The sequence below is a fragment of the Macadamia integrifolia genome, chromosome 10 (assembly GCF_013358625.1).
Source record: "Macadamia integrifolia cultivar HAES 741 chromosome 10, SCU_Mint_v3, whole genome shotgun sequence".
NCBI lineage: Eukaryota > Viridiplantae > Streptophyta > Magnoliopsida > Proteales > Proteaceae > Macadamia > Macadamia integrifolia.
In genome coordinates, this window is record NC_056566.1 from 27,936,363 (window position 1) to 27,960,176 (window position 23,814).

Below are 23,814 nucleotides of genomic sequence, written 5' to 3' on the forward strand. Positions count from 1 at the left end.
TGTATTTTTTTTCGTTTTTCTGTGCTAAAAAATGAAAAAATACTCAAAAAACTGTTTGATAAACCTATTTCATTTTACCTGTTTTTTGAAATATAGATATAAATTTATGCTTATTTATGTGTCTAAAATCAGGTTTGACGAAACAAGTATTACTTGTTTTTCCATATCTTGGAACAACTTGTCGGCCAAAAAATCGATGAACCCCCAATGAAAAGTTGCATCTCCCAACCAAGTATTTACCTTACCTGACGGTTTTCCAAAGTTCGAATATTCTCCAGGGAAACAAGAAGGAATACACCGATTTTTTTTTGCTTTGCTAATGGAAACCTTAAATTCACATCTATTGGTTCCTTTGTGGATTTCTTCCAATTCTCTCCAGACCCTCATGAATCGATAACTGAATTGTTGTTGGGGATTGAAGTTCGAATTCCCCAGTAAAACGCACACCGACCCAATGAATCTACCCAACCCTACTAAATCCGTTTATGTTCCCATAAACGTGAAAAATCGTTTCTACTATTTTTGGACACATAAATAACAGAGACGTTATCAAACCGTGCCTAAGTTTGGGGTCGACAATAATACGGCAACACAGTCTTTCACACCTGATATGTCTAGTAGACACACACAAACAAGCATCGTTCTTTATTTTTAATAATAACTTCATGACAATACAACCTACAAAAATTAGTAAAATGAAACTTTGATTTCTCTCTCTCTCTCTTGTGAATCTCACACGCGTTTGTATAGCCTAGAGGTGGAGTTTATTGTTTGTAAGGCCATCTTATATTCTGACCATATTAATGGACAATGAAATGGTATAAAACTTCTGGAAATATATACATATGAAATGGAATGGCAAACAATAATAAAAGGGGGTGGACAAAGTCACTTTCATGCCCACCCTTTTCGGGCTATTTAGAAAGTTTATATAGATGTGAAACTCAACGACTTCGGAAACATACGTATGATGGATGGTTGTAGGGGTGTCAAACAGTTGATTTGGCTTGGTTTTGATGGGGTTGAATCAATTTCAGTCTATGAATTATGGAGATCAAAATCAATATGATAAGAAACTTCGATTTTTTGATCGGTTTCGATCTTATTTGGTTTTGATTTATTTTGATTTTTCAATATCAATTTAATAGCAATTTAAATCGATTTTTTAATATCGAAATCACAAAATGAATCCTGCTATCCAATCATTAATTTAATTATCCAATTAATTTTTTATAGTGAACAAGGAGATCAATGGAAGCATTGTTACAATTTACAAATTGATTTTCCTATTTATAACAGCATATTCATTGATTCGTAACAATTCCCCTCACGACAAAATCAATTCACCAATTTATAACCTCATAATCATTCCACAAAAAAAAAAGAAAACCCCTTATAATCATTTACTTTTTGATCGGTTTCATTTAATTTGGTTTCGATTTGATTATTAGTCGATTTGATTTGATCCAACTTTCAATGAGTCCCAACATACCTTAGTACAACATAGGTGACTAATTCAATATGGGTTTTTCTAATCGATTTTATCGATTCAAACTAGGTGCCCGTTTGATAACATTTTCAGAAACGTATTTATGTGTTTTTCTGTTATCATAAACGAATAAATGGCATAAATACAGTTTGGTAAAAATGTTATGTTCCACTTGTTTCTATAAACATAAATTGAAATTTATAACAATTTATGTTTCAAGAAACAGGAATGACAAAACAAATTTCACTTGTTCCGTTGTTTCTCGAAACAAATATTGTGCAAAAAACTCCACTCATCCCCGATAAAACATACCCCCTTTATTCTATTCCCTGTTAAAACTTCACGATAGTACCCTGAAGAAGACCCAAGCGACTGTACTCCATCTTCTGCTCACCAAGAAGCCAACCCTCTCATATCCGTCTCTTTCTTTAATCGCAGCCATACTCCATCTTCAATTGAAGCCTAATGACCAACATTGAAATCAAAGCCCCATCTTCAATCAAAACCCTATCTTCACCAAAGCACTCTCTTCAGTAAATCCGTCTGCACCGAAGCCCTCTCCCTCTCAGTCGAAGCCCTCTCTGCCTATGTTCTTATCATAATAATGTGAAAACACATGATTTTATGATGCATACACTATAGGAAAAGCCAGTTTTGGTTGGTTTGCTTCTCCAGTTGTTAAGGATCCTTAAAGCATTTTATATTACCATGACTTAAGTAAAAAAAGTTGCAGAAAAAGTCAATGGGGGTGGTCCCATTATGTAATGGTTGGAGTCTAAAGACCCATAATTAAAAACCATAATATTCATGATCGATTCAGAACAGGGATTTGGAAATCTGGCATAATTGGTATTGGGGGCACCTTATGAATCGATGAATTTATCTCCAGCAAATCTTTAGTTTTGTATCTCTGTGTAATACCTTGTGACATTTCAAGAACAGGTTTTTGGTTTTAGAAATTAGTTTATGAAGAAGGATTGTTGGTTTTTAATATTGTTGTCTTTGGATCACAGGGAGCTGTTACACATGAAGAATTCAAAGGGTACGAAGGTACTGTAAGAGTAGGTGACTTGCAATGGATGACAGTCGGCAAATGAATTGTTCACTCTGAAATGGTTGCAGCTCAAGGAACTCAAACTTGTTATTCTCAGTGAGCAGCAACGGTGAAGAAGGACTACGGATATGAGAGAGGGCTGACCTCCTCTTATTCTTCTTCTTACCCGTTTATGTTTCTAGAAACAACAATCATCAAACATCCTTGTTTCCTGTTTCTGTTTCCATAAATGGTAATTTATGTTTATGCTGTTTCTTGAAACAGAAACGACAGAAACGTTGTCAAACGGGCCCTAGGTTTTGACACCCCTAGATGGCTAGATGTGTGCACCTACCCATTCAACCATATCATTAATGCCTCTTAAGCCTTGTGCTTCTCTTCGTCAATCTCCAGAAAAATGACACTAAAATGGTATTAACACTATATGTAATTAATAGTCTCTTCTACCGTACCGGTAGGCCCGACTGAGCCCGACTCGCTTAAGGCCCAACCTGAATGGGCCTGTTTAATAAATGTGTCGGGCTTCAGCCCGGACCGTTCATTAAACGGGCCTTCACAGTGCAGGCCACTAGTTTGTTAGGCGTTCGACTGACCTAACTCACTTAAGAAGCCCGTCAGAACCGACTCGTTTAGCCCGACCGGCCCGACCCCCTTAAAAAATGCCTAAATACCTATTTTACCACTAATATTATAAAATATGAGTAAATAATATATAAGACTAAAATATCCACATTATAAATGGGACATTCAATTGTTCAACTGTTAGAGATACGATTCCCTTGGTTTCGGAATTGTGAATATTATCCTCTAATATTTTTAAAGTCAATAGTTTAATCACTTTAAAAAAGGATTTTAGGGTATGCACGTTTAGAGCCCATTTATAATTAAATAAATCTATAACCCGTTTAAGTTAGTTCGATTAAAGCCCAACACCGACTGATCCGATTACAAACAGTACCATGCCCCCCAAATCTAGGCCCGTTTAAATAAACGGGCATTCATGATGCAAAGATTTCACACCGCCAGGCCCTGCTAGGCCCAACCGAGACTGCCCGGCCTGATCGATTGACACCCCTAGTCTTATATACACCAAGTTTAACTCAGTGTCACACGTTGTTATGATATAAAAAAAAAAAAAAAAAGTGGTCTTATTTTTTACTGCAATCTTTTTTTGGCTGAGAATTGACTCTTACACATTTGAGATGTGTATTTTAGTCAAGGAGAAAACATGAACATAATGGTAGTATGCAGATTTTTGCTCACATCCTTTTCACATTATAGCCATGGACCCACACTGTCTCTTCTCATTAAACAACTCATTATTAGATCATTTGATCATTCATCTCCTTATTGATGGGAAATTTCACCATAACGTCATAGCAATCCCTATTTTTTAGTTATTGTGTATATTTGCACGACATAAACATGGCATTGTCAAATAATTAGGGGAGTGAGATTGCCACCAAACTGCGGGGATATTATATCGCACACTGATCAGGGAAAGAGTGCATGGAAGCATTGTCCACGAATGGCATGAATGTCTTTTCACACGGCTCTATGTTTGGGCATAGGGGCATACATGCGACCAAGTAGCTCGTGATTATAGCACAACTAAATTCAGTCTTATCTTAACTAGATGGGGTTAATTGTTTGAATTTTCATTTTTCAACCACTCTATTCAAATATTTACTTGTTAGGGAGAGGGTTTCCCACTCTGTGCATGGATAGAAATCTGTATGTTACACCAATGGCAATGCAAAAAATGATATAATTTTTATGGATCAAAATAGGAGAGAAAGCAAATGTGAACCCCATGTTTCATTTTGTGAGAGGGTGCACGATGGAATTTGCACTCCATCATTGTTTACTTTTTTTTTTCCCTACTTTTTGTTTTACAATCAAAGTTATTTCCATACTTGTGATTATGCCTAAACTGTACATAGTTTTATAGTTTTAATCGTCACTTACTCTAGTATCATTTTGTGACTATCTTTGGCTTTTTTATCTACTTTAACATTAACCATGAAAACGTCAGTTTGCAGTTGCAAATATTTACTAAATAAGTGAAATATATATTATAGGAGAGGCAAATATCTCTCTCCCTATAATCACTTTCCCCATTTCCCTTGCAACTAAGCGGAGTCTTATAAATTACAAAATAATAAATGGATGAGAGAATGCTACTCGATAGCACATGTACACATCAGTACTTACAGTCAATGGGAAGACGCGCACAAGCATATTTAGTGTGGGTTAACACTATCTTTTCGCACCTGCTATGTCTTGGTGCAGGTGCACCAAGATGATCCCAATGAGTAGCATCCTTTATTCTATAATAAATTTGGTATACTGACCTGCCTAAGGCCTGGCCCTAACCCAACAACCTGTGGACCAAGTTGAGCCTACCTCTACCAGCCGTGAGCTCAGCCTGCTTCATGCATAACCCCCAAAGCAAAAATACTATTTGGGGGTTCAAATTAAGGAATGCATGCTGTGTTTTCAGTTTTAAATTTGGATTACGGGTATTTTCTTATAGGTTATTAGAGATCCTTAATAATTACTAGGCAACAAATAAGAGTATCTAAATTAAAACAAAGTACAAAGTTTAACTGAAAATAATAAACACATGTTTCATGGCGTCATTGTTGATAATGTCATGAAAAGTCCTCATTTTTCCATCAACCATTCAAGTCATTTGGATTCTGGACCAATGGGTTAATTTAAGAGGCCTTTAACAAATCATGTCCGTAAGATTTTATAGGCTATGTTTGGTTGAAAGGGAAATGGAAAATTTTCAATCTCATGGCAAGAATCAACATCTCATGATCAATGGGTCATGAGTTCAGCTCTCACTGGGCCTACCTATAAAGAAAACTGAGGCCCATAAAGAAAAAGGGACTATAGGGGTAAAGGGGAGCACATCAACGAGGGGAAACAAAATGGTATCATAAATAGGGGCAAAAGAGGTCATTTTATGCGAGAAAGAGAAAGATAAAAGAGAGAAAAATGTAGCATACCATCTGCTAGTTACCCAAGAACCTTTTCCTTTCAATAAAAAACGTAAGAACTTTTAAGAAAAGGTTCTGGTACGATAGGGGAGGGTATGCTAGCACCCCCTCTCTCTCCTTATCACATGAAATGATTTTCTTGCCCTCTTATGCACATAGTTGTTTTGTCACTTCTCATTAGTGCACTCCTTGTACCATTTTTTTGGAGTGCTCTAGCATTATCTATCAGTATATCTATTCATATAAAATGATCTGGCTACCCTTCTATGCATGAAACCATTTCATTGTATCTTATTGGTGCATTATTGTGTGTCGCTTGCTCTGAGAACTCTCACCATAAGGCTGAATTGGTTCGATTTCGATTGGGCTGATTTGATTTTAGTATGGTATTAGGTCAAACTAAAACCAAACCCTTAAACAAAGTTTGATTTTAATTCGATCCGTATTCTGATTGGTTTTGATCGGCCCGACCGGTTTGAGCTGGAATGACACCCCTACCCCTTTGAGGTATAAAAGACATTATCCCTTTTATTTAACTGGAGTAGGCAAAAAGCGTCAAGGCGGAAGAGAAAGTGTGGCAGTGAATGTGATTGCGGGCCCTTTCTTCCTGTACGGTCTTATTCCTGCGACGCTGCGACAGGATCAAAACTTTCTCCAAACCTCAAAAAGGCATCTCTCTCTCTCTCTCTCTCTCTCCCCTCTTCTTTTCCGGCAGCAGTGGAGCTGCCCGGGAATCACGGTCAGGACTTGTGGGGCTCCATGATACCATGGACCCCACCGCATGGTTCGCCTTGAAGTGCACATCCTCTCAGTCGTTGTCTTTACGCATGATTGGGATCTCCCACCCCAGAAGAAACGGTCCCACTTCGATGAATGGGAATCTCAACCGTTCATCAACAACTCTAGTGCTGCTAGCGACCACGTGTCACCCGTCGATAAGTCTTCGCTGCCCATTCTCTAAATAAAAAAGAAAAAGAAGGAAACTCAAAATTTCTGATTTCCATGAATTTCTGAATCATTTTCTCTTTCTCCTTCCCTTCCCCCTTTCCAGCATAAGCTACAGGGTTAGGGTTCTTCTTCTTCAGTTCTTCGTCTTCTCTTTCATTTATTTCGTGTTTTAAAATATATACAGAGAGAGAGAGAGAGAGAGAGAGAGAGAGAGAGAGAGAGAATCACATAGAAAAATCCGAACAGAAAAAGCTTATCTGATTTCAGAAATGGTAAACAAATTTTTATTTTTCAATTTTTGTATAATTTAACTCTTTAGCTAAAAATCCTTCCATTTTGGGGAGCAAAGGAGAGATTTATGCACCGTTGTTGGTGGATTGGGGATTTTCTGTTATAAAATGTAATTGGTGTTGTGTTTGGTTGAATTCCTGTATGAAGAAGAAGAGAGGGAATTAGGGTTAGCGGAATATCGGATTTAGATTGTTGGTTGTGTTTTCTTCAAGTTTGAATTGTGGAAAATTGTTGTTCTTCCTATGGTGTATCAGATGCTTCATGTGAGAGTTGTTTGGATCTGCTAGAAGGGAATGTGTGATTACCGAGGGATCCTCTGCTTCGTCGTAGAGGATCCCTGTTTGAACTTTTTTTTGTTCTTCTAAAAATTTGTTCTTTCTTTACCTCGAGTGTCATCGACAATGAGATTGGAAGTGTCTTGTTGTGTGATGGGCGGGGAAGGTGGTTCTGGTTTCTGAAGTTCAGTGAAGTGAAGCTTGGAAGCTTGCGTAAATTCAGTTGTGTAGTGTGGTTCTTCTTTATTTGAGGGAACAGAAGCGTGAGACTGTATAGTATACTCTCCCTCTCTCTCTTGATCTTCTCGAAAGATTGGAGCCAATGTACGCTTCGGGTATAGATTCACTACCAGAAACTAGTGAAGTTGCAGGTACAGTGGCAATCCCTACACGTTTCGTGTGGCCTTATGGGGGAACCAGGGTCTTCATCAGCGGTTCTTTCACAAGGTGAATCTTTTAATCATTGTCTTTCATATCTTCTTTGTTTGTTTATTTTGGTTTATGAAGGGGTGGGGTGTTGAACACCATTATCTAATTTGTAAACCTTTAAGGAGAAAACAGAAAAGAAATTCTTTGTAACGTTAAAACTGCTTGCTGGGGAACCTTATTATTGATTTATTATCGAAATTTTCGTTGTTGGGTTTTCATTTTCTCTTCACAAAATGGGAAGTTTAATCTTTTATTGCTCACTGAGCTTTATCCAAGGCTCTGGTTGATATGTTTTGCAGGATTTGTCATGAAAATGGAAGGAAATAAGATAGGCTTGATAAAACCAGAAATTATTTTAACGATATGCACAAATTGAAAACAACTTCCAATTTTTCTGGAATTTATTTTTTTATAGAAAAAAGGGGACCCGGGGTGGTATCTTGGTCAATGATACACCTCTCACACATGGAGGACACTGGCCATTGTATGGCAGAATTCTTGTCTTAACTCAACGATGCTCAAATATGCTTCCTTTCATGTACATTCAGTGAAAAGGCAAACAGTGAAAAAAATTTATGTGAATAAAAGTTGATTTTCCTGGAAAAATTTTCTCCATTGAAACAAATGGTTCCTAAAGGAAAAATCACATGTTTCAGTAGAATCTTTCATAGCAGGATGGGAATTTTATTGGAAATTATTGAGTGCTTATGAATTGCTGGCAGATATGATTTGAATTGAACTGAAGATGGGTAACTGTATTGTTATAGTAAACTTCTAGTGGTTTAAGTTTATTTATTTATTTTTGGAATATGGTAGGGTTTCTTGAGTTGTTTTGTTGTTCTAATTAGTTTATCTCTTTAGGTGGTCAGAACATGTGCTAATGTCTCCAATGGAGGGTTGTCCCACCGTATTTCAGGCTATATGCAGCTTGACACCAGGATATCACCAGGTCAATATACATTACTTGTTTTCTTTCTTTTTTTTGGGTGAATAAATGACTTGTTATCTTAGTTACTATTGTTCATTTAATGCATGATACCAGCTATCTAATAATTACAAGTGCAAATCACTTCAGAGCATATAATCCCCCCCACACTCTCCCCCCCCCCCCCCCAAAAAAAAAAAAAAAAGGGGGGGGGGGGGGAGTAGGATGGAAGTACATAATACTACATCTTGACAATAATTCTCCATTATTTTGATGTCTTTTGCAATTTGGCATGTGGCGAAACTTTGTAATAGAGTTATTCATCTGTAATTTGATTTTGTGAAGTAAGAATATGTAAAAAAATAAACAAGGAAACAAGCCTAAGCAGGGCCTATATATATAAAACATATGTTGACATATAAATTATGAAGAAATATAGGTTTATGCATGTATATTTAACACTCAAAAGCATGCTCCTGTGAAACTTTTGAATTGTGCAATGAGTAATAGGTTCTGCAGAAAATAAACTTGGTTTGTATAGGAATGCAAATACTATGTAAATTAAATAAGGTCTGCTGCTTAACTCCAGCAAGCATTTCTCGTGCGAACTCTTCGTCTGTTCTCCAAGCAGAATTATCCCCTGCATTATTGTCACGTTTGTGTTACTGTGCTGTTAATTTCAGTGGTTTGCTTTATCAAAAATTGATTCCTCCTAGCACAATTGATTAAATCCTATATATATATATATATATATATATATATATATATTTTTTTTTTTTGGGGAGACGCAGCAAAGATAATCATGTAGGTCCACTTAATTTTACAAGATCCAAAAGAAAGCTGTACAAAAGGTACAACATCAACAACATCTCAGTCTTATCCCGACTAAACGGGGTGTTACATGGATCCTTGGCCTCCAATCAGCTTTGTTCGACGTCATACTTGACACAAGCTTTACGTGTCTTTTCTCATAACTTCTCCTAAGATCATTTTTGATCCGCCCCTAGCTCTTTTAGATCCTTTAATCTGAATCAAATCACTCATTCGTATTGGAGCATCTAAAGGCCTCTATTGAACATGACCATGCCACCTCAAACAACCTTCTGGTAGCTTATCATGTATTAGAGCTACTCCCAAATCAGCTCTAATATGATAATTCATTACTTTATCCTTCCTAGTTTTACCATTTATCCATCTCAACATCCTCATCTATATGATTATTCTTAATTGCCCAACATTCCACATCATACATCATACTCGGTCGTATGATGGTTCTATAGAATTCTCCCTTTGAAGTTTTAAAGGAATATGTTGATTACACAACACTCTGAATGCACCTCTTCTCGTTATCCATCCTATTTTAATTCTTTGTAAAATATCATTCTCTATATCGCCTTCTTTATTTATGATTGAGCCCAAATACCTAAAATAATCATTTTGCGGAACCTACCTCTCATCAATCTTCACCACCTCATTATCCATCCTCGTGTAACCAAAGTTACATACCATATACTTTGTTCTCATTCTACTTATCTTAAAACCTTTGATTCCAGAGTTGATCTCCATTACTCCCAACTTGGCGTCAAGCCCTGCTTTTTTTTCATCCACCAAAACAATATCATCAACAAAAAGCATACACTAAGGAACTACATCTTGAAGGTCTTTGGTTAATTCATCCATGATAAGCCCAAACAAATAGGGTTTAAAGCTGATCCTTGATGTAACCCAATTGTAATTTGAAATTCATTATCTTGACCCCCCATAGTTCTTACACTCGTCACTACACCATCATACACATTTTTTACTGTCTACATATTTACTCGAAACAATTATCTTCTCCAATGCTAGCCAAATTAACTTGCTACGCACTTTGTCATAAGCTTTTTTCTAAGCCAATGAAGACCATATGGAGATCCTTATTGGAATCTCTAAATCTTTCCATGAATCTCTTAAGTAAATAACTTATGTCATGGATCTTCTTGGCATAAAAAAATTGTCTCTCTGTAATAGGGACATCATCTGGGCCTTGTGCCTTGCCTACTTTCATCCTCCTTAAAGTGTCTTTTACTTTAGACACTCTGATTTTTCTTATGTATCTACGACAAGTGGTGTCTTGATGGGTAATGTAGTCTTTCAAGACACTATTACTCGAAGTGTCTCCATTTAGTAGACTGCAGAAATAAACTTTCTATCTCTCCTTAAAGTCCTCATTCTTCATTAGGGGTGTCAACGGTCAGGCCGGTCTGGTTTCGGTTGGGCTTAATCGGGCTTGAAGACTTTCAAAGGCTGCACCGTGTCCGCCCATTTAACTAATCGGGCTTAGTTATTGAGGGCATGGTACGCTTTATATTTGGTATTCTACGCCATTATTTAAAATGTGAACATGTCTTTACTTTTTAGTTTTTACTCTTTAATTTGGGGGGTAAAATAGGTATTCTACAATCATTAAGGGGTCGGGCCAGGCCGGTGCACAATAGGCCGGTCTCGGTCGGGTGCCCGACGGTCCAAGTAGCAAAACCGAGACCGGCCGTTTGTAAACGGGCTTGGCTCAAGCCCGACATGTTTAATAAATAGTCCGGGCCATGCCGGTCTATAAACTGTCGGTCCCGGTCGGTTTAGTCGGGTCGTTCATGAATTGACACCCCTATTCCTCATCCTTTATTAGTACTTTACCATTTTCACTTTGAATACATCAAATGTGGTCGTGATCTCTGCTCTTCCATTCCCTCATTTTAGTCATCTTATTGATAACTTTTTTTTTCTTTCTTCGTGCTCAAATTGTTATAAAGATCTTCATATTTCTTTGCCCTTGTTCCCACAATCTTGTTAGCTTCATTCCTGACAAATTTATGCTTTTGTAGATCCTCTACATCCTTTGTTCTTTGCCATGTCATAAAACTATTCCTCTTAGTCTTAATGGCTACTTGAACGTCATCATCCCACCACTAAGTCACCCTAGAGTAAGGTTTTAAGACTCGGGATTGGTCTCAATAGATACCGATCCGGATTAGTATTGGATCGTTCGAGATTGGACTGGATCAAATAGATTTACCCTTTGTTTAAAAAAAAAAAAATCTTGTTTTATACCATTTTTCTCTTTTAAATCGCACTACTATCAATATTGGATCAGTCAAGACTTGGGATCTGTCTCGATCGATATCGGTTTGACTGACCCATTCGATTTTTAAAACTATCCTTAGAGGAATGGCGTTTTCCTTTTGATAAGCTTAGGACATCTTTAGTAACCTTTTTAATACAAACAGTCATCTCATTCCATATAGTATTAGTGTCTCCCTTATAGTTCCATTTTCCTTGTTTGACTACGTCATCAATAAACGATTTCAAAGTATCTTCTTTTAAGCTCCACCACTATCCTAGAGCCAATAAGCTTACCTTTCTTATGATTCAGCATTGTGAGGCACATATCCATGACTACTAATCTATGTTGTGTGGTCAAGCTCTCCCCTGGTATAACCTACAGCCCTTACATAATAGTCTATTGGACCTTCTAATTAGGAAGATATCTATTTGGCTACTATGATGCTCACTTTTGAAGGTAACTAAATGATTCTCTCTTTTCGAAGTAAGTATTTAGATTAGATAGATCATGAGCCATAACAAAATCTGCTCATTCCTCTCTCCAAAAGGTATGCAAAGTATATCAATGATGAGGAAAGTCTTACCCCAAACCACCCCCCCAAAAAAAAAAAAAAAAAAAAAAAAAAAAATATCTCCGGATTTTTTTGTAGATGGAACGCCATAGGATCAGTTTCTCCTTTACCCTTCTACCTATTTCAGAAGCTGGTTTTGCTTGCCCTTAAAGTGCTCTATTGTTTCCAATCATGGCAACACTTAAATATAGAGACCAAATTTTCCCCCATCATTGGATCAATCATTTATTTGGGTATTTTCTCAAATTTATCATGTAGATTACGCAATATAATAAGTAAACAAAATAAGAGCATACGTATTTGTTACAATTAAAATATTTAACTGCTGGAAATTTGTTTGGATTAAATTAAACATTTGAAACACTATCAATTATTTGCACTTCCAAAATATTTTGAAAAATGTTGAGTTAGATATTATACATTTTTTTAAAGATAAAATACCATTTTTAGATATACACTTGCTTGTACACATATAGATATGCCTCCGGACCTAAAGACTGATTTCTTGATGTGTTGTTTCCTGTCACATGCAGTACAAATTTGTTGTTGATGGTGAATGGCGGCATGATGAGAACCAACCTTTTGTGACAGGGAACTATGGGACAGTTAACACTGTTCTGTTAACCAGGGAACCTGATCCAAATACAGCAATCTTGTTCCCAGAGACACCTGGCTCCAGGTCCAACATGGATGTGGATAATGATACCTTTTACCGTGTGGTAAGTCTTTGTCGTCTTTTATTTTTATCATTTCTTTTAAGGGCAAATGGGGGGGGGTGGTAAGAAAATAGTTTTCTTGGAAAATTATGATAGGAAAAAAAATATGTTTTTGGTTATTGAATTGATATGAGAAATAAATAGAAAGGGCAGTGGGGCCCCCAGACAATGGTGCTATGAAAGTCTGTACAGTCATAAAAAAAGTATATATACAAAGAACCTCCAGAAAGTCTAACCTTGCTGGAGAGAATCATCAGCTTTCACAAAATCAGCTTGTCAAGTGTTCCTTTTGATAATTGATTCCACTGTTGTTGTTGTTGTTTTTTTTTTCCCCCCTGTTTTATGTTTAGAAGGAATTTTTTTTAGAAGTTCTTTGTAACCTTGGTGTGACTCTTAATGGCCAAGCAAGGTGGCCACTGGACGTACCTTGCTTCTGCTCAAATCTGTAAATGTTAATAAATATTCTTCTTTAAGAGTTGCATTGGTTTTTAAATATTTGTATTAGTTGCAATGGTTTTTATGTTTCATTTTTTCCCTAAATAACATTATGTGTGATTTATGTCACAAATTCATGCTAGTTGCTGTTTTTAGTTACTTGATATAATTAGTTTTGATAATGAGGCACCACTCTAATTCTATTTAATAGCTTAACTAAATTATTTTTTTCTCTAAAAAAGTGAGTTTGAACTTTGAAAAATTGTTGAACAGTTGGGGGGACGCATTCGTTGTGGAAAGCTTTTCTAAGTTTGAAATTTCTCACAATAATGAGTTGGGATATGTTGCTATGTTGAGAAAATTTAACGATTGTCTAGGATGACATATGTCTGAGAAACCTTATTTTGGAAAACATACCCAAGCATTAAACTTATGAAATTGCTTCTTGGGAAAATTACCTTGATCTCCCTTCTAAAAAGTGTAAGTCGCAGGATCTCCCCATCTCGAATACTTTTAATGCTCTTAAAAGCGAAGAAATAATTACCTATACTTCCCCTTTTAGTGATTCAACATGTCGCTATTACCTTTTTTTTGTTATTTCTCTTCTGCCTAGAGAATATTTTTGTTTATCTTCTTTTCGTCCCATTCCATTATTGTGCCCTTAGCCCTTCTCCCCCCCACCCCAAAAAAAAAAAAATGGTAGGGGGTGCCTATATAGAGGGTAACTTTGAGGGAATTGATAATTATTATTATTATTATTATTATCATTAATTTTTTGGGGTGTGTGTGTGTGTGTGAGAGAGACCCTGGCTTCTTTTAATTATTTTAGGGGTAGGAAATTTTGTAAAATATGCTAAACCCCAAAGTAGAAAGGCGAAAGCTTTGGTGATTATTTCTTTGTTCTTAAGGGCCCAAATGAATTACTTGTAAAAATGGGAGATTCTATCAATTACTGTTTTAAGAGGCAGAAAATGTTTTGGCCCTTGCACGCCTATTTGTGTCATGTGGAGGGATGGTGTGGCAATTCTAACCATTGGATATGTTGTAAATGTTTTACATATGTCACATGTCAAATTTCTATTCGAATTCAATCAAATACTCTCTGTATTTTTCATATACATGTTTTGGAAGCACCCTTCCATAGTCCTGGTTTTTTCCAAGCTCCCTTTTGCCACTTGGTCAACTCTATTTGGGCTAAAACTTGACATATGAGGGGACCTTGGGATTAAAATATCCTTAACTGATATGTTGTTCATTGTCAGAATAGGAGCTATGGGGGATAAATTAGATAACTGGCGTAGCATGGGATTTCCCAAGATAGGAGTCCATTTATGTGTGCGGGAAAAACTTTCTGTAATGGGACCTAAAAATAGCAGTGGATAAGAGGGAATTAAAGTCTAAAATATATCAGATGATTTATTTTAATATTTCTTTAACACAAAACAGGTCACATTATCAGATGGTACTGTGCAGAAGGCAGTGCCAAGGTTTTCAGAAACTGATCTGGAGGTCTCTCGCCATCGTATTTCTGCATTCTTATCCACACATGAAGCTTTTGAGTTGCTTCCTGAGTCAGGCAAGGTTTGGATGCTTCACCCTTCTTTATGACCATAGATTTGGCTATTTGAAACTTATGGAATCAAATGTTCTGATTTCAATGTGGTTGTCATTGCAGATCATTACCTTGGATGTCGATGTACCTGTTAAGCAAGCATTCCACATTCTCTACGAGCAGGTATTTTTTTTTTTTTTTTTTTTTTTACCATTAAGGTTAGAATCCGAGTGCATTTTTTTTCTTGCTTTGGTTCTTGTTTCTCTTTCACTAGCATACAGCTGCTAAGGTGATGGTGACTTAAAGTTAATAGTTAACATTACTATGCATAACTTACTACGAAACATTTGGATTTGGGAGAAGAAGCAATAATTGATACAAAATCAAGGTCTCGTCCATGGAAAAGTTGAAAATTACTGTAGAAACGGGTGGGGGTTTTATATTGCTGAGGGATATAGGCTTCTTCCATTATAACATATTAATACGCTGGTGTTTTTCTCACTGATCATATATATGAAACCATATGGTTCAATACCCTTTCCTTCATATTTCCTGGAACCTGTATTACTATTCTGCGTTGCCATTTGTTGCTTTGCCACAAGGTTTTTTACAACATCATTTTTTTTTTTTGGGCTTCAATTTTAAGTTTTTCAAATATGCATCTATTCTGAGTCGAAGCTATGTGCAGGGGATTCCCATGGCTCCTCTTTGGGATTTCTGCAAGGGGCAAGTTATTGGAGTTCTTACTCCACTGGACTTCATCTTAATCTTGAGAGAGGTATGTGTGGAAGTAGATTCCTATTGTGACTGCTTATTTCATAAAAACAATATTGTCATCTTTTTAAGGTAGAGGTTTATTTCTTGCTTGTCATAGTCTTCCTTGATTTACTATTGGAAATTAATGTATATTACTTTTAAGAACTATTATTATGAGGACACTGCCATACTAGTGGTGGACAGGGGATCTTGTAAATACTGTCATGCATACTTCTTTTAATAGAATTATTGATTCTAGGAAGTTGGTGGGACTTCTGTGCATAGGAAGGGTCCAGGTCCTTTGATCTTCATTTAGTGGAGATGCAAAATCATTATTTTTTGTGGTTTTGGTGGAGATTTTTGGATATTATACGTAAGCATCATAGTCATAATTAATAGTAGAACCTTACCATATTTAAAAAATCTCTGTGAAAAAGCACCCTTACGGAATTACTACCTGGATTGCTAATTGCCATATTTTAGAGCCATCAGCGGAGTCACTCTACTGCTTCCATCCAATGAGCCAAGGGTTCTTCCTGAATCTCTGCATCCACTTTCCAATAAGAGTAATGCATGGCCCCTTGATCCAACAACCAATGCCACAGAATTTGTTTGTCCGGCAAATCTATCTCAGGTCAGGTTATCAGTTTGACCTTGTGATAGTAGTTCTCTGGTTTCATTTATTTAATCTCTCAATACCCATGCTAGAGTTGTTCAAATAGACACGAAACAGATTGGAATTTGGAAGATTTGCCACCAGTGTAGATTTAACTTCAAGGAAAAGGTTACTGCTTTTCAGGCACACTAGTCATTTCTTTCCTTCCCTCTATTATTAGGTCCCAAATACTGGAGGGCCTTGCTCTAGTTTGGAGAGAGACTGTTTCCATTAATACTAAGTTTGGAGATAGCTTCTTATAATTCATTTTGATTTCCCTTAAGCCATAAAATAGTTGATGTATGGGTACAAAATAAAATTTTGCCTGTTTGCTTGACATATTACAATAGTCTCCTTATGGCATGTGTGAATAGTGTCATGAGTTTTTCTTTGTTATATCAAGAATCGTTGTGCTTTTAATAAGCTCTTTATTATGTGCTTCACCTATTCCTTTCTTATAAGTAAGATATTTAATTTTATAAAAAATTCGAATGTGTTAAAATGCAGCTTGGGAAGCGTGGGTCAAATCTTACGGAGGAAGAGCTTGAAACACACACTATCTCTGCTTGGAAGGAGGTAAAGCTACATCTTAACCAGCATGTTGATGGAAATGGCCGAGGTCTAAGACATCTGGTCCATGTGAGTGTTTCCTTTTTCATTGTTCTACCCTTTGGTTGCATGTTTCTGGAGCACTTACCTTCCTTTCTCAGTTTCCCTGTTCATCAATTGCAAAAGGGGTTTTAGTTGAACCATTAGTCACTGGTGAGGATGTCTATTTTTTTTTTCCATGGATATAAACCACTTATCTTTCAGGTATATCATAAGTAGAAGCTGTAAAATGGGTACGTTTGGACCTATCTTTTACTAACAGTGGTGTTCTTGTTATTTGTGACTTATTATATTTTTAAGAGCAAGTATAAAGTAGGGCAGTCAATTCCCTCTTGATGTCCTTTTTCTTCCTCCAACCCCCAGTCTCTCTGAACTGATTGGTTTTTGTCACAGAAGTGTCCATAGACATAAAAGTGACATGAAGATCTAATCACTCAAGTCACACCTCTAACCTGGAATTTTTGAAAAAACTTGGGACTATTGGCGATTTTGCCTGGTGGTTTGAACGTCTGACTCAATCTGATCTCCCGGTTCAATGTCTGTTAAAACACTGATAATGTGCTATTGCCATGCTAAAGTGGATCTGCATATTTGGAACCAGAAGTACCCCCCCCCCCCAAAAAGATTGTGGTATTAGATGGGGTTTTGTGTTGAAGAGAGTAGCCACTGTGGGAATTTATGATGGCTTTGGAAGGTGGTGGGGAAAAGGGTGGTGGATTTTAAAGTAACTTGGGTTAGCGAGGTGAAACAAACAATAAGTTTCTTGGAAGCATTTTCGACAAGGATGGGATGACCTCCTATTTTATCTTTGAGCCTAGAAACATTGTCTCCTAACCAACAAAGCTAACTTGAAAGAATAATAAGGGAAAAGAATTATGGACTGCTATTGAGGCTTTGAAATGATAGTTTCAATATTTCTTCTCGTATGAAATGGTGGATTAGTATATAGGGTGGTTATTTCAAATACTTAGCTTTAGGCGTTCAATAAATGGGCCAGTTGGGATAAAAAGGAAAATGGAATACTTTCATATATTTTTGACTCCAAAATGTGAAGGGCTGGTGATATCAAAGACTAAGGACTGATTCTGTTGATAGCGATTCTATTCAAAATGCTGGCCGAACTCTTGTTATGACGTAGAAAGTGTCTGGGTATTTTATGGGACCTTTCATAGGATATTTAAGATACCATATGTTTGATGTTGTCCTTCAACCATGTGTTTGATGTTGTCCTTCTCATTGTGTAGGTTTCGTTCCAAGAATTTGGGTGAGGGTATGATTTGTAAAATTGAGTTTGAGAAACTTCTAATCATATGGACTGAGTTTTAGATCAAGTTATGGATGGAGGCTATGGGGTTTGCACAGAAAAGGAAGTGTTGGATAAGGGCTTGCTTTTGTACTGCTTCTGTTTCTATCTTACTCAATGGGGTCCTAGGAAGGTGATTAACTGATTACATGGAATATGACAAGGCATCCTTTATTTGCACTTTTATTTCTGTTTGTGAGAGTTACTTGACAGAATTTTTATTAGAGTGTGATCTGTGGGTTTATTGCTCTGAGTTAAGGTGTGGGAAGGTGAGAAAATTTTTCCCACTTATACTGTGTGGGTTACACATGTTTCTTTTGGGGTCTATTGATAGTGAGGTTCAAATTTGGGGTGATTTTAGGAATTTTGGATCTGTCTATGGCTTGATTGTGAACTTGAAAATGAAAATTTTTATTGTTGAGGAAGGTGTGCTAAGGGAAAGAGATGATTGTTTGGGTTTTTCTTTTTTTTTTTTGGGGGGGGGGTGATGGGTGTGCTACTTTAGGCTGGATCAAAGGCTTCCTGTCTCTGTGTGGAGTCCAATTTTAGAAGAGATGTGAAGAGATTGTAAGGTTTGGAGTGTTGTTTACATTAGTCAAACATTGTGAAGAGAAGTCAGGGCTACCTTGGTTTATTTTTTTGGTACTTATTTTGATCTACTACAAGAGAACAGAGATAGTTTTTGGAGATTTTATGGGAATGATTGGGATTAGAAGTGGATCTAAAAAGTTTTGTCCAGTTGGATGGAAATGGGTCTGCAAACCCGAGAAATTTGGTGATTTGAATCAGATCAATAACGAATATGAATAAGCACCATATAGCACTTCCCTTGCTAAATGGCAGTAGTGACTGAGCTTGGATAGTATTTCACCTTAGAGGGGAGGATTGTTTTTTCGTTTAGGTGTTTGTAAGAATGTAATGATAAGTCTGGTTGTTAACAACTATCTGATTGTTAATCTGCATACAGCATACAGGGTGAATGTTAAAGCAGAACCACTTCAATTCATTTTATAGGAGATATCTGCATGATTACGAAGTGGAGGACTTCTTAAATATTTTACCATGCATCTTGATTATGCTTTGCAGAAAGAAAAATTGTGGAATTGGAGGGTGGGGCCAGAGGGAAGCATTCAGAAATTATGTGTTCAAATTGGGTCTTTACTGATTGATGACTGGGCATGCCATTCTGAAGAATTTTAGGAAATTGTGAGATCTGGCTTTGGGGAGCAAAGGTGGCCTTTAATTCACACTTGAAATATTCTTGTACTATTTGTTTTCCTCTTTGGAAATTCTGTTTCATTTGCTGAAACATGTGCAGAATATTTTTATACGTATCTGTCAGGCTGCTCTCCCATGTCAAAATAAAAATTTGTTTACTTATTTCTGATGCATGTGCAGAATACTTGTATACCTTTCTTTTGCATAGGAGCACTGTTTTCCTTTGCTTCTGTGAAAGTGTGTCCTTGTTTCCTCCAACATGTAATAATGCCTGTTGATGTTTGATGCATGGAGGCAAATTGTAGCTTGATCATAATATTCAGCAAGGATTGATGTTTCTGACAGAGGAGTTAAAAGGGTAGTCAAGGGTTCCTTTAGTGTTATTTGTCTTAATTATCTAATAGCTAAAATTAAGTATTGTTAGCATAGTTCAAGGGCTGCTTTATTTAATAGGAAAACAAAAAATAAGAGGTCAAGGGTACATGTAAAATTTCAAATGTTAATGATTTCAATGGATGTTCTGAATATGAACTGCTGAAGACCATTTTGGCCATCAATTTTAGTTCATTAAGTTAAGAAATATTTTAGCAGCTCCATTTATTAATCTTGGTTGTTACTTTTAGTCTATGCTATTATTGTTATTTTTTCCTGCTAATTATGTTTATTTTCTGCAATTCTGGAGAAGAAACCAACATATATGCTTGCAATGTTAGTGTCGCTCCTATATTTTGCCCTGTGCTAGTCTCAAAGTTTCATCGTTCAACTTCAGTCTCATTTGTGCAGTCTAGGCCTTATTGATAAATATTGCATTTACTTCAGACCAAGTGATTTGGCCATCAAATCTTTGTCTTTCTCAAGAGCCTGTTATGAAGCTGGGTTCTTCAATTTCTTCATGTCTCCTGTTTTTTTTCAGAAACATGTTTTCTCCACTCTAATATTCAGTGCATGTGTAAGATTCCAAGCGTCTTTTTTGGTCATTCACGAGTTCAGCATGGTATGTGCAGGCTGGACCCTTTGATTCTTTGAAAGATGTTGCCTTAAAAATTTTGCAAAACAAGCTGTCCACCATTCCTATTACCCATCGGGGCTCATACCCAGAGCTACTGCATCTTGCTTCTCTGTCAGGAATACTAAAATGTAAGTTTTTTCTTCTTTTGCTAAATAAGGCAAATGATGTAGTACTAACTGATTGACCGTTAATTTCCAGGCATTTGCAGGCATTTTAGACACTCTTCTACCTCTTTGCCTATCCTGCAACAACCAATTTGCTCAATTCCTTTGGGTACATGGGTTCCAAGAGTTGGGGAATTAAATGGACGGCCATTAGCAATGCTGAGACCAAACGCTTCTCTTAATTCTGCACTCTCACTATTAGTTCAAGGTAGCTTTCTTGTTTTTTACTGGTAGGCCTGGTTGAAATTATATGAATTTTTCCTTTGTTTTCATCTACACCTAACTGTCAGTAAGGCTTTAGAAGGTCTCATTTCAAGTGCTGCAACCATTTATTTGGATTATTTATCCTTGGGTGCCAGATGTGTAGGTTTACCTCAGAGATATTATGAGTGACGCTGATATTATGCAATTGTTTTCTTTATACAAGTGGTAACAGTAATATTGGTTGACTGAAGAGGTAGATAGTTTCTCCCGGTCCATAATTGGGTTTATGACTGTTGATCTTGCGAAAGGTTACAGCCATTATTGCAGAGAACTTACTAATGAATAGAAATTTGTCATTTATAGACAAATGAATGCACTTGGATGCGCTTAATGAAGCCAAAACCATGGAAATCAATCTGTCCACAGATTAATCAAGAAGCACAAGTCATTATTGCAGTGAACTTACCAAGTAATCGAACAGTTCCACTGAATCCTGGACTAACTTTTTCTTGAGTGTTGTAAAATGTTCCCTAGTTTTGTATTTCAATTGGAATCAGACTTTTTTCAAGAAAGCATTTGTCCCATTGGTGGAACTTTGAAGAGTTGGGAATGAGAAAATGATTCTTTTGTCAGACACTCACACTACCTGCAAGGCTGTTGAGTAAAATATTTTCAATTGTATTTCCACTGCATTTGGTTTTCTCATTGCTATTATGGTTTTGGCCTTATGCAGCTGAAGTTAGTTCAATACCAATAGTTGATGAGAATGACTCATTACTGGATATATATTCTCGAAGGTAATCGTTTTTTCCCTACTTGTATGAAACATATTTGTGGCTATTTTGTGTGCTTGTCAAAAATAAATTTTCAGCCCTTCTTCACTGAATAGTGATTCTTTGTTTATTGGCAGTGATATCACTGCTTTGGCAAAAGATAGAGCTTATGCACAGATTCATCTTGATGAAATGAGCATACATCAGGTAACTGCAGTAGTTTGCTTTCTCAGATTGCTGGATGTCTGAGTCTATTAATTTATCAAAATATTGACTGAATATTCATAGATTTTAGAGTATAACTTTTTCAAATACAAAAGAAAAAGAATTCTCTAGTAGTAGTTGTTTTGGCCTATCACTCAGCAGAGTTATAGGTGCATAAATCTTACAAAGTCCATTACTCATATGAAGGTGCATGCCTGTTGTACGCTTTCTTTAGCTCTGTGAGTCTTTGCTTTATTTTAAATCTATCATTTGATTTGTACGTAAGTTAACACAGGCTGGGACTTGCAGTTTTCCATTTTGGCCAACACTGCTGTTGCAAATTTCTTGTTTTTGGGCCAGCTTTCTAAGACCCTGCTGGTCCGGCCACTCAAACCAGTTGATCTGTAGTCCCCAGCAAAGTTAGGCTTACTGATTCACCCAGACCATTTTTATATTAAATGCATTATATATATATATATATATATATGCTAAATAATCAATGATATGTTTGAATCCCTAGCCACGGCCTACAGGTGGCAATTAGGTAGATTGAGCTTGGTCTCTTGGGCTATATGCCTGTCCCCCTGGCCCCGTAAAGGGTTGGGTTTGGTTTGAACTGGAGCCAGTTGAGGATGTGTTCAGGTTAGGCAAAACCCTTACTGATGCCACCCTGTAGCTATCCCTGACTGCATCTTGTTTGGAATTTTAGATTCAGCAGAGTGCAAAAGTTCAGTCAAGTGTTCGAAGCACAATTGGTTATCTATTAGTGGAAGCCTATGCTAGTGTAAGAAGGCAGCATGCATCCATTTAAAGGTTGAATTCTTTTTTGATGAAGATTCGTTAAATCTTTGGTAATCATGCCTTTGGTGGGATAAGCTTGCATGTTTTTGTTACTCTGGGATCTTTGACAATTTAACGAGGTCCCCAATACAAAGTACAAACTATTTGAGATGACTGTGGATTATGTATGGCCTTAGCGTAGTTATGAACTGTCACGATGGCGAAACATTTAGTGGAAGCTTGCATCGACAATTCAACATTGTAGCTCTAACATTAGGTGGTGTGCATTTTGTTTAAAGATGATATTGTTCCTTTGATGAATGAGGAAGCTGAAGTATGGTTCAGATGTTGAGAAAATGAGATACCCAATGCATGATCATCCATGTCTGAAAAATTTCTTTGCTCATCTTAAAACTAATCGTATTGCTTGTCATTTACAGGCGTTGCAACTGGGACAAGATGCAAGCTCTCCTTACACATTCTTCAATGGACAGAGATGCCAGATGTGCCTTCGATCTGATCCTCTACATAAAGTGATGGAGCGGTTATCAAATCCAGGTAAAATCTCTCTCTTGCTCTCATGTGCCATAAATTAGAGTAGCTTTTTTTTATGGATGTGTTCACGAGTTCTAAAATCGTTTATGTGATTTCAGGGGTGAGGCGACTTGTCATTGTGGAGGCTGGCAGCAAACGCGTGGAAGGTATTATTTCGTTGAGCGATGTGTTCAGGCTCTTGCTTGGTTAACTAGAAGCCAATCTCGAATTTCTTATGCAAAAGGGTGTTGCATGATGGTCTCTTTGAATCCCCTTCCAATTCTGGTGAATCTTTCCACCTGCTCTGGCCCCTGCTGCCCTTGTGAATGACCTAATTTATTCTATGGGTCTTTGTTTGGTAGGGCCTCATGTTTCTGAGCATGGTCTGCTTAGGCTACAAGGCTAAAGAGAGAGAGATCTGTAAATTGAGGGTTTGATTTTTTTAGCCCCTTATTCATTATTAACATTGCCTTTCTAATTATTATGAACTAAATTGTGCTGCTGATATAACTCCAATATTTTTTAGAGCATTTAAGACCCGTTTTGTTTAACCAAAACTGTCCCAATTGACACCACTCTGATTGCAAAAGGAAAGTGCCTAATTTCTCTTGACCCATGGGAAAGAGAGAATCTCTTCATCCACCCCAAATGCCTCTATGGTTGGATTGGAGAAGGGTACTTTGGACCATGAGCAATAGGTGTGGAAGTTAATGATATCGCAAATCTTTTGGTAATTACAAAGCTTTCCTTAAAAACAAATCATCATATTCATGTGTATATTTAAAGCACCCATGGTTCGTTCACCATGGGTG

General features: G+C 36.8%; 1 protein-coding gene across 3 annotated transcripts; it reads left to right on the forward strand.

The window, feature by feature from the left end:
- Positions 1 to 6,544: 6,544 nt before the first annotated feature.
- LOC122091619 (sucrose nonfermenting 4-like protein) lies at positions 6,545 to 23,507 on the forward strand. 3 transcript variants are annotated; one of them, XM_042661637.1, is made up of 13 exons: positions 6,545 to 7,512; positions 8,356 to 8,443; positions 12,624 to 12,809; positions 14,688 to 14,822; positions 14,917 to 14,976; positions 15,482 to 15,571; positions 16,712 to 16,780; positions 20,339 to 20,471; positions 20,542 to 20,715; positions 21,445 to 21,508; positions 21,622 to 21,691; positions 22,909 to 23,026; positions 23,122 to 23,507. In XM_042661637.1, the coding sequence occupies exons 1-13, from the start codon at positions 7,388 to 7,390 to the stop codon at positions 23,211 to 23,213; spliced, it is 1,404 nt and encodes a 467-aa protein (XP_042517571.1). In that variant the 5' UTR covers positions 6,545 to 7,387; the 3' UTR covers positions 23,214 to 23,507. The 3 variants fall into 3 exon arrangements, with proteins under 3 accessions (XP_042517571.1, XP_042517569.1, XP_042517570.1); XM_042661635.1 differs by having other exon boundaries at positions 6,546 to 7,512; positions 16,712 to 16,843; XM_042661636.1 differs by having other exon boundaries at positions 6,546 to 7,512; positions 14,715 to 14,822; positions 16,712 to 16,843.
- The last annotated feature ends 307 nt before the right edge of the window (positions 23,508 to 23,814 follow it).

Bases quoted from the DNA above. Each gene is read 5' to 3' on its own strand.
- LOC122091619 (XM_042661635.1), top strand. From the start codon at position 7,388: ATGTACGCTTCGGGTATAGATTCACTACCAGAAACTAGTGAAGTTGCA. The intron at 7,513-8,355 runs GTGAATCTTTTA...TTATCTCTTTAG, and splicing joins ATCAGCGGTTCTTTCACAAG to GTGGTCAGAACATGTGCTAA. The intron at 14,823-14,916 runs GTTTGGATGCTT...TTGTCATTGCAG, and splicing joins TGCTTCCTGAGTCAGGCAAG to ATCATTACCTTGGATGTCGA.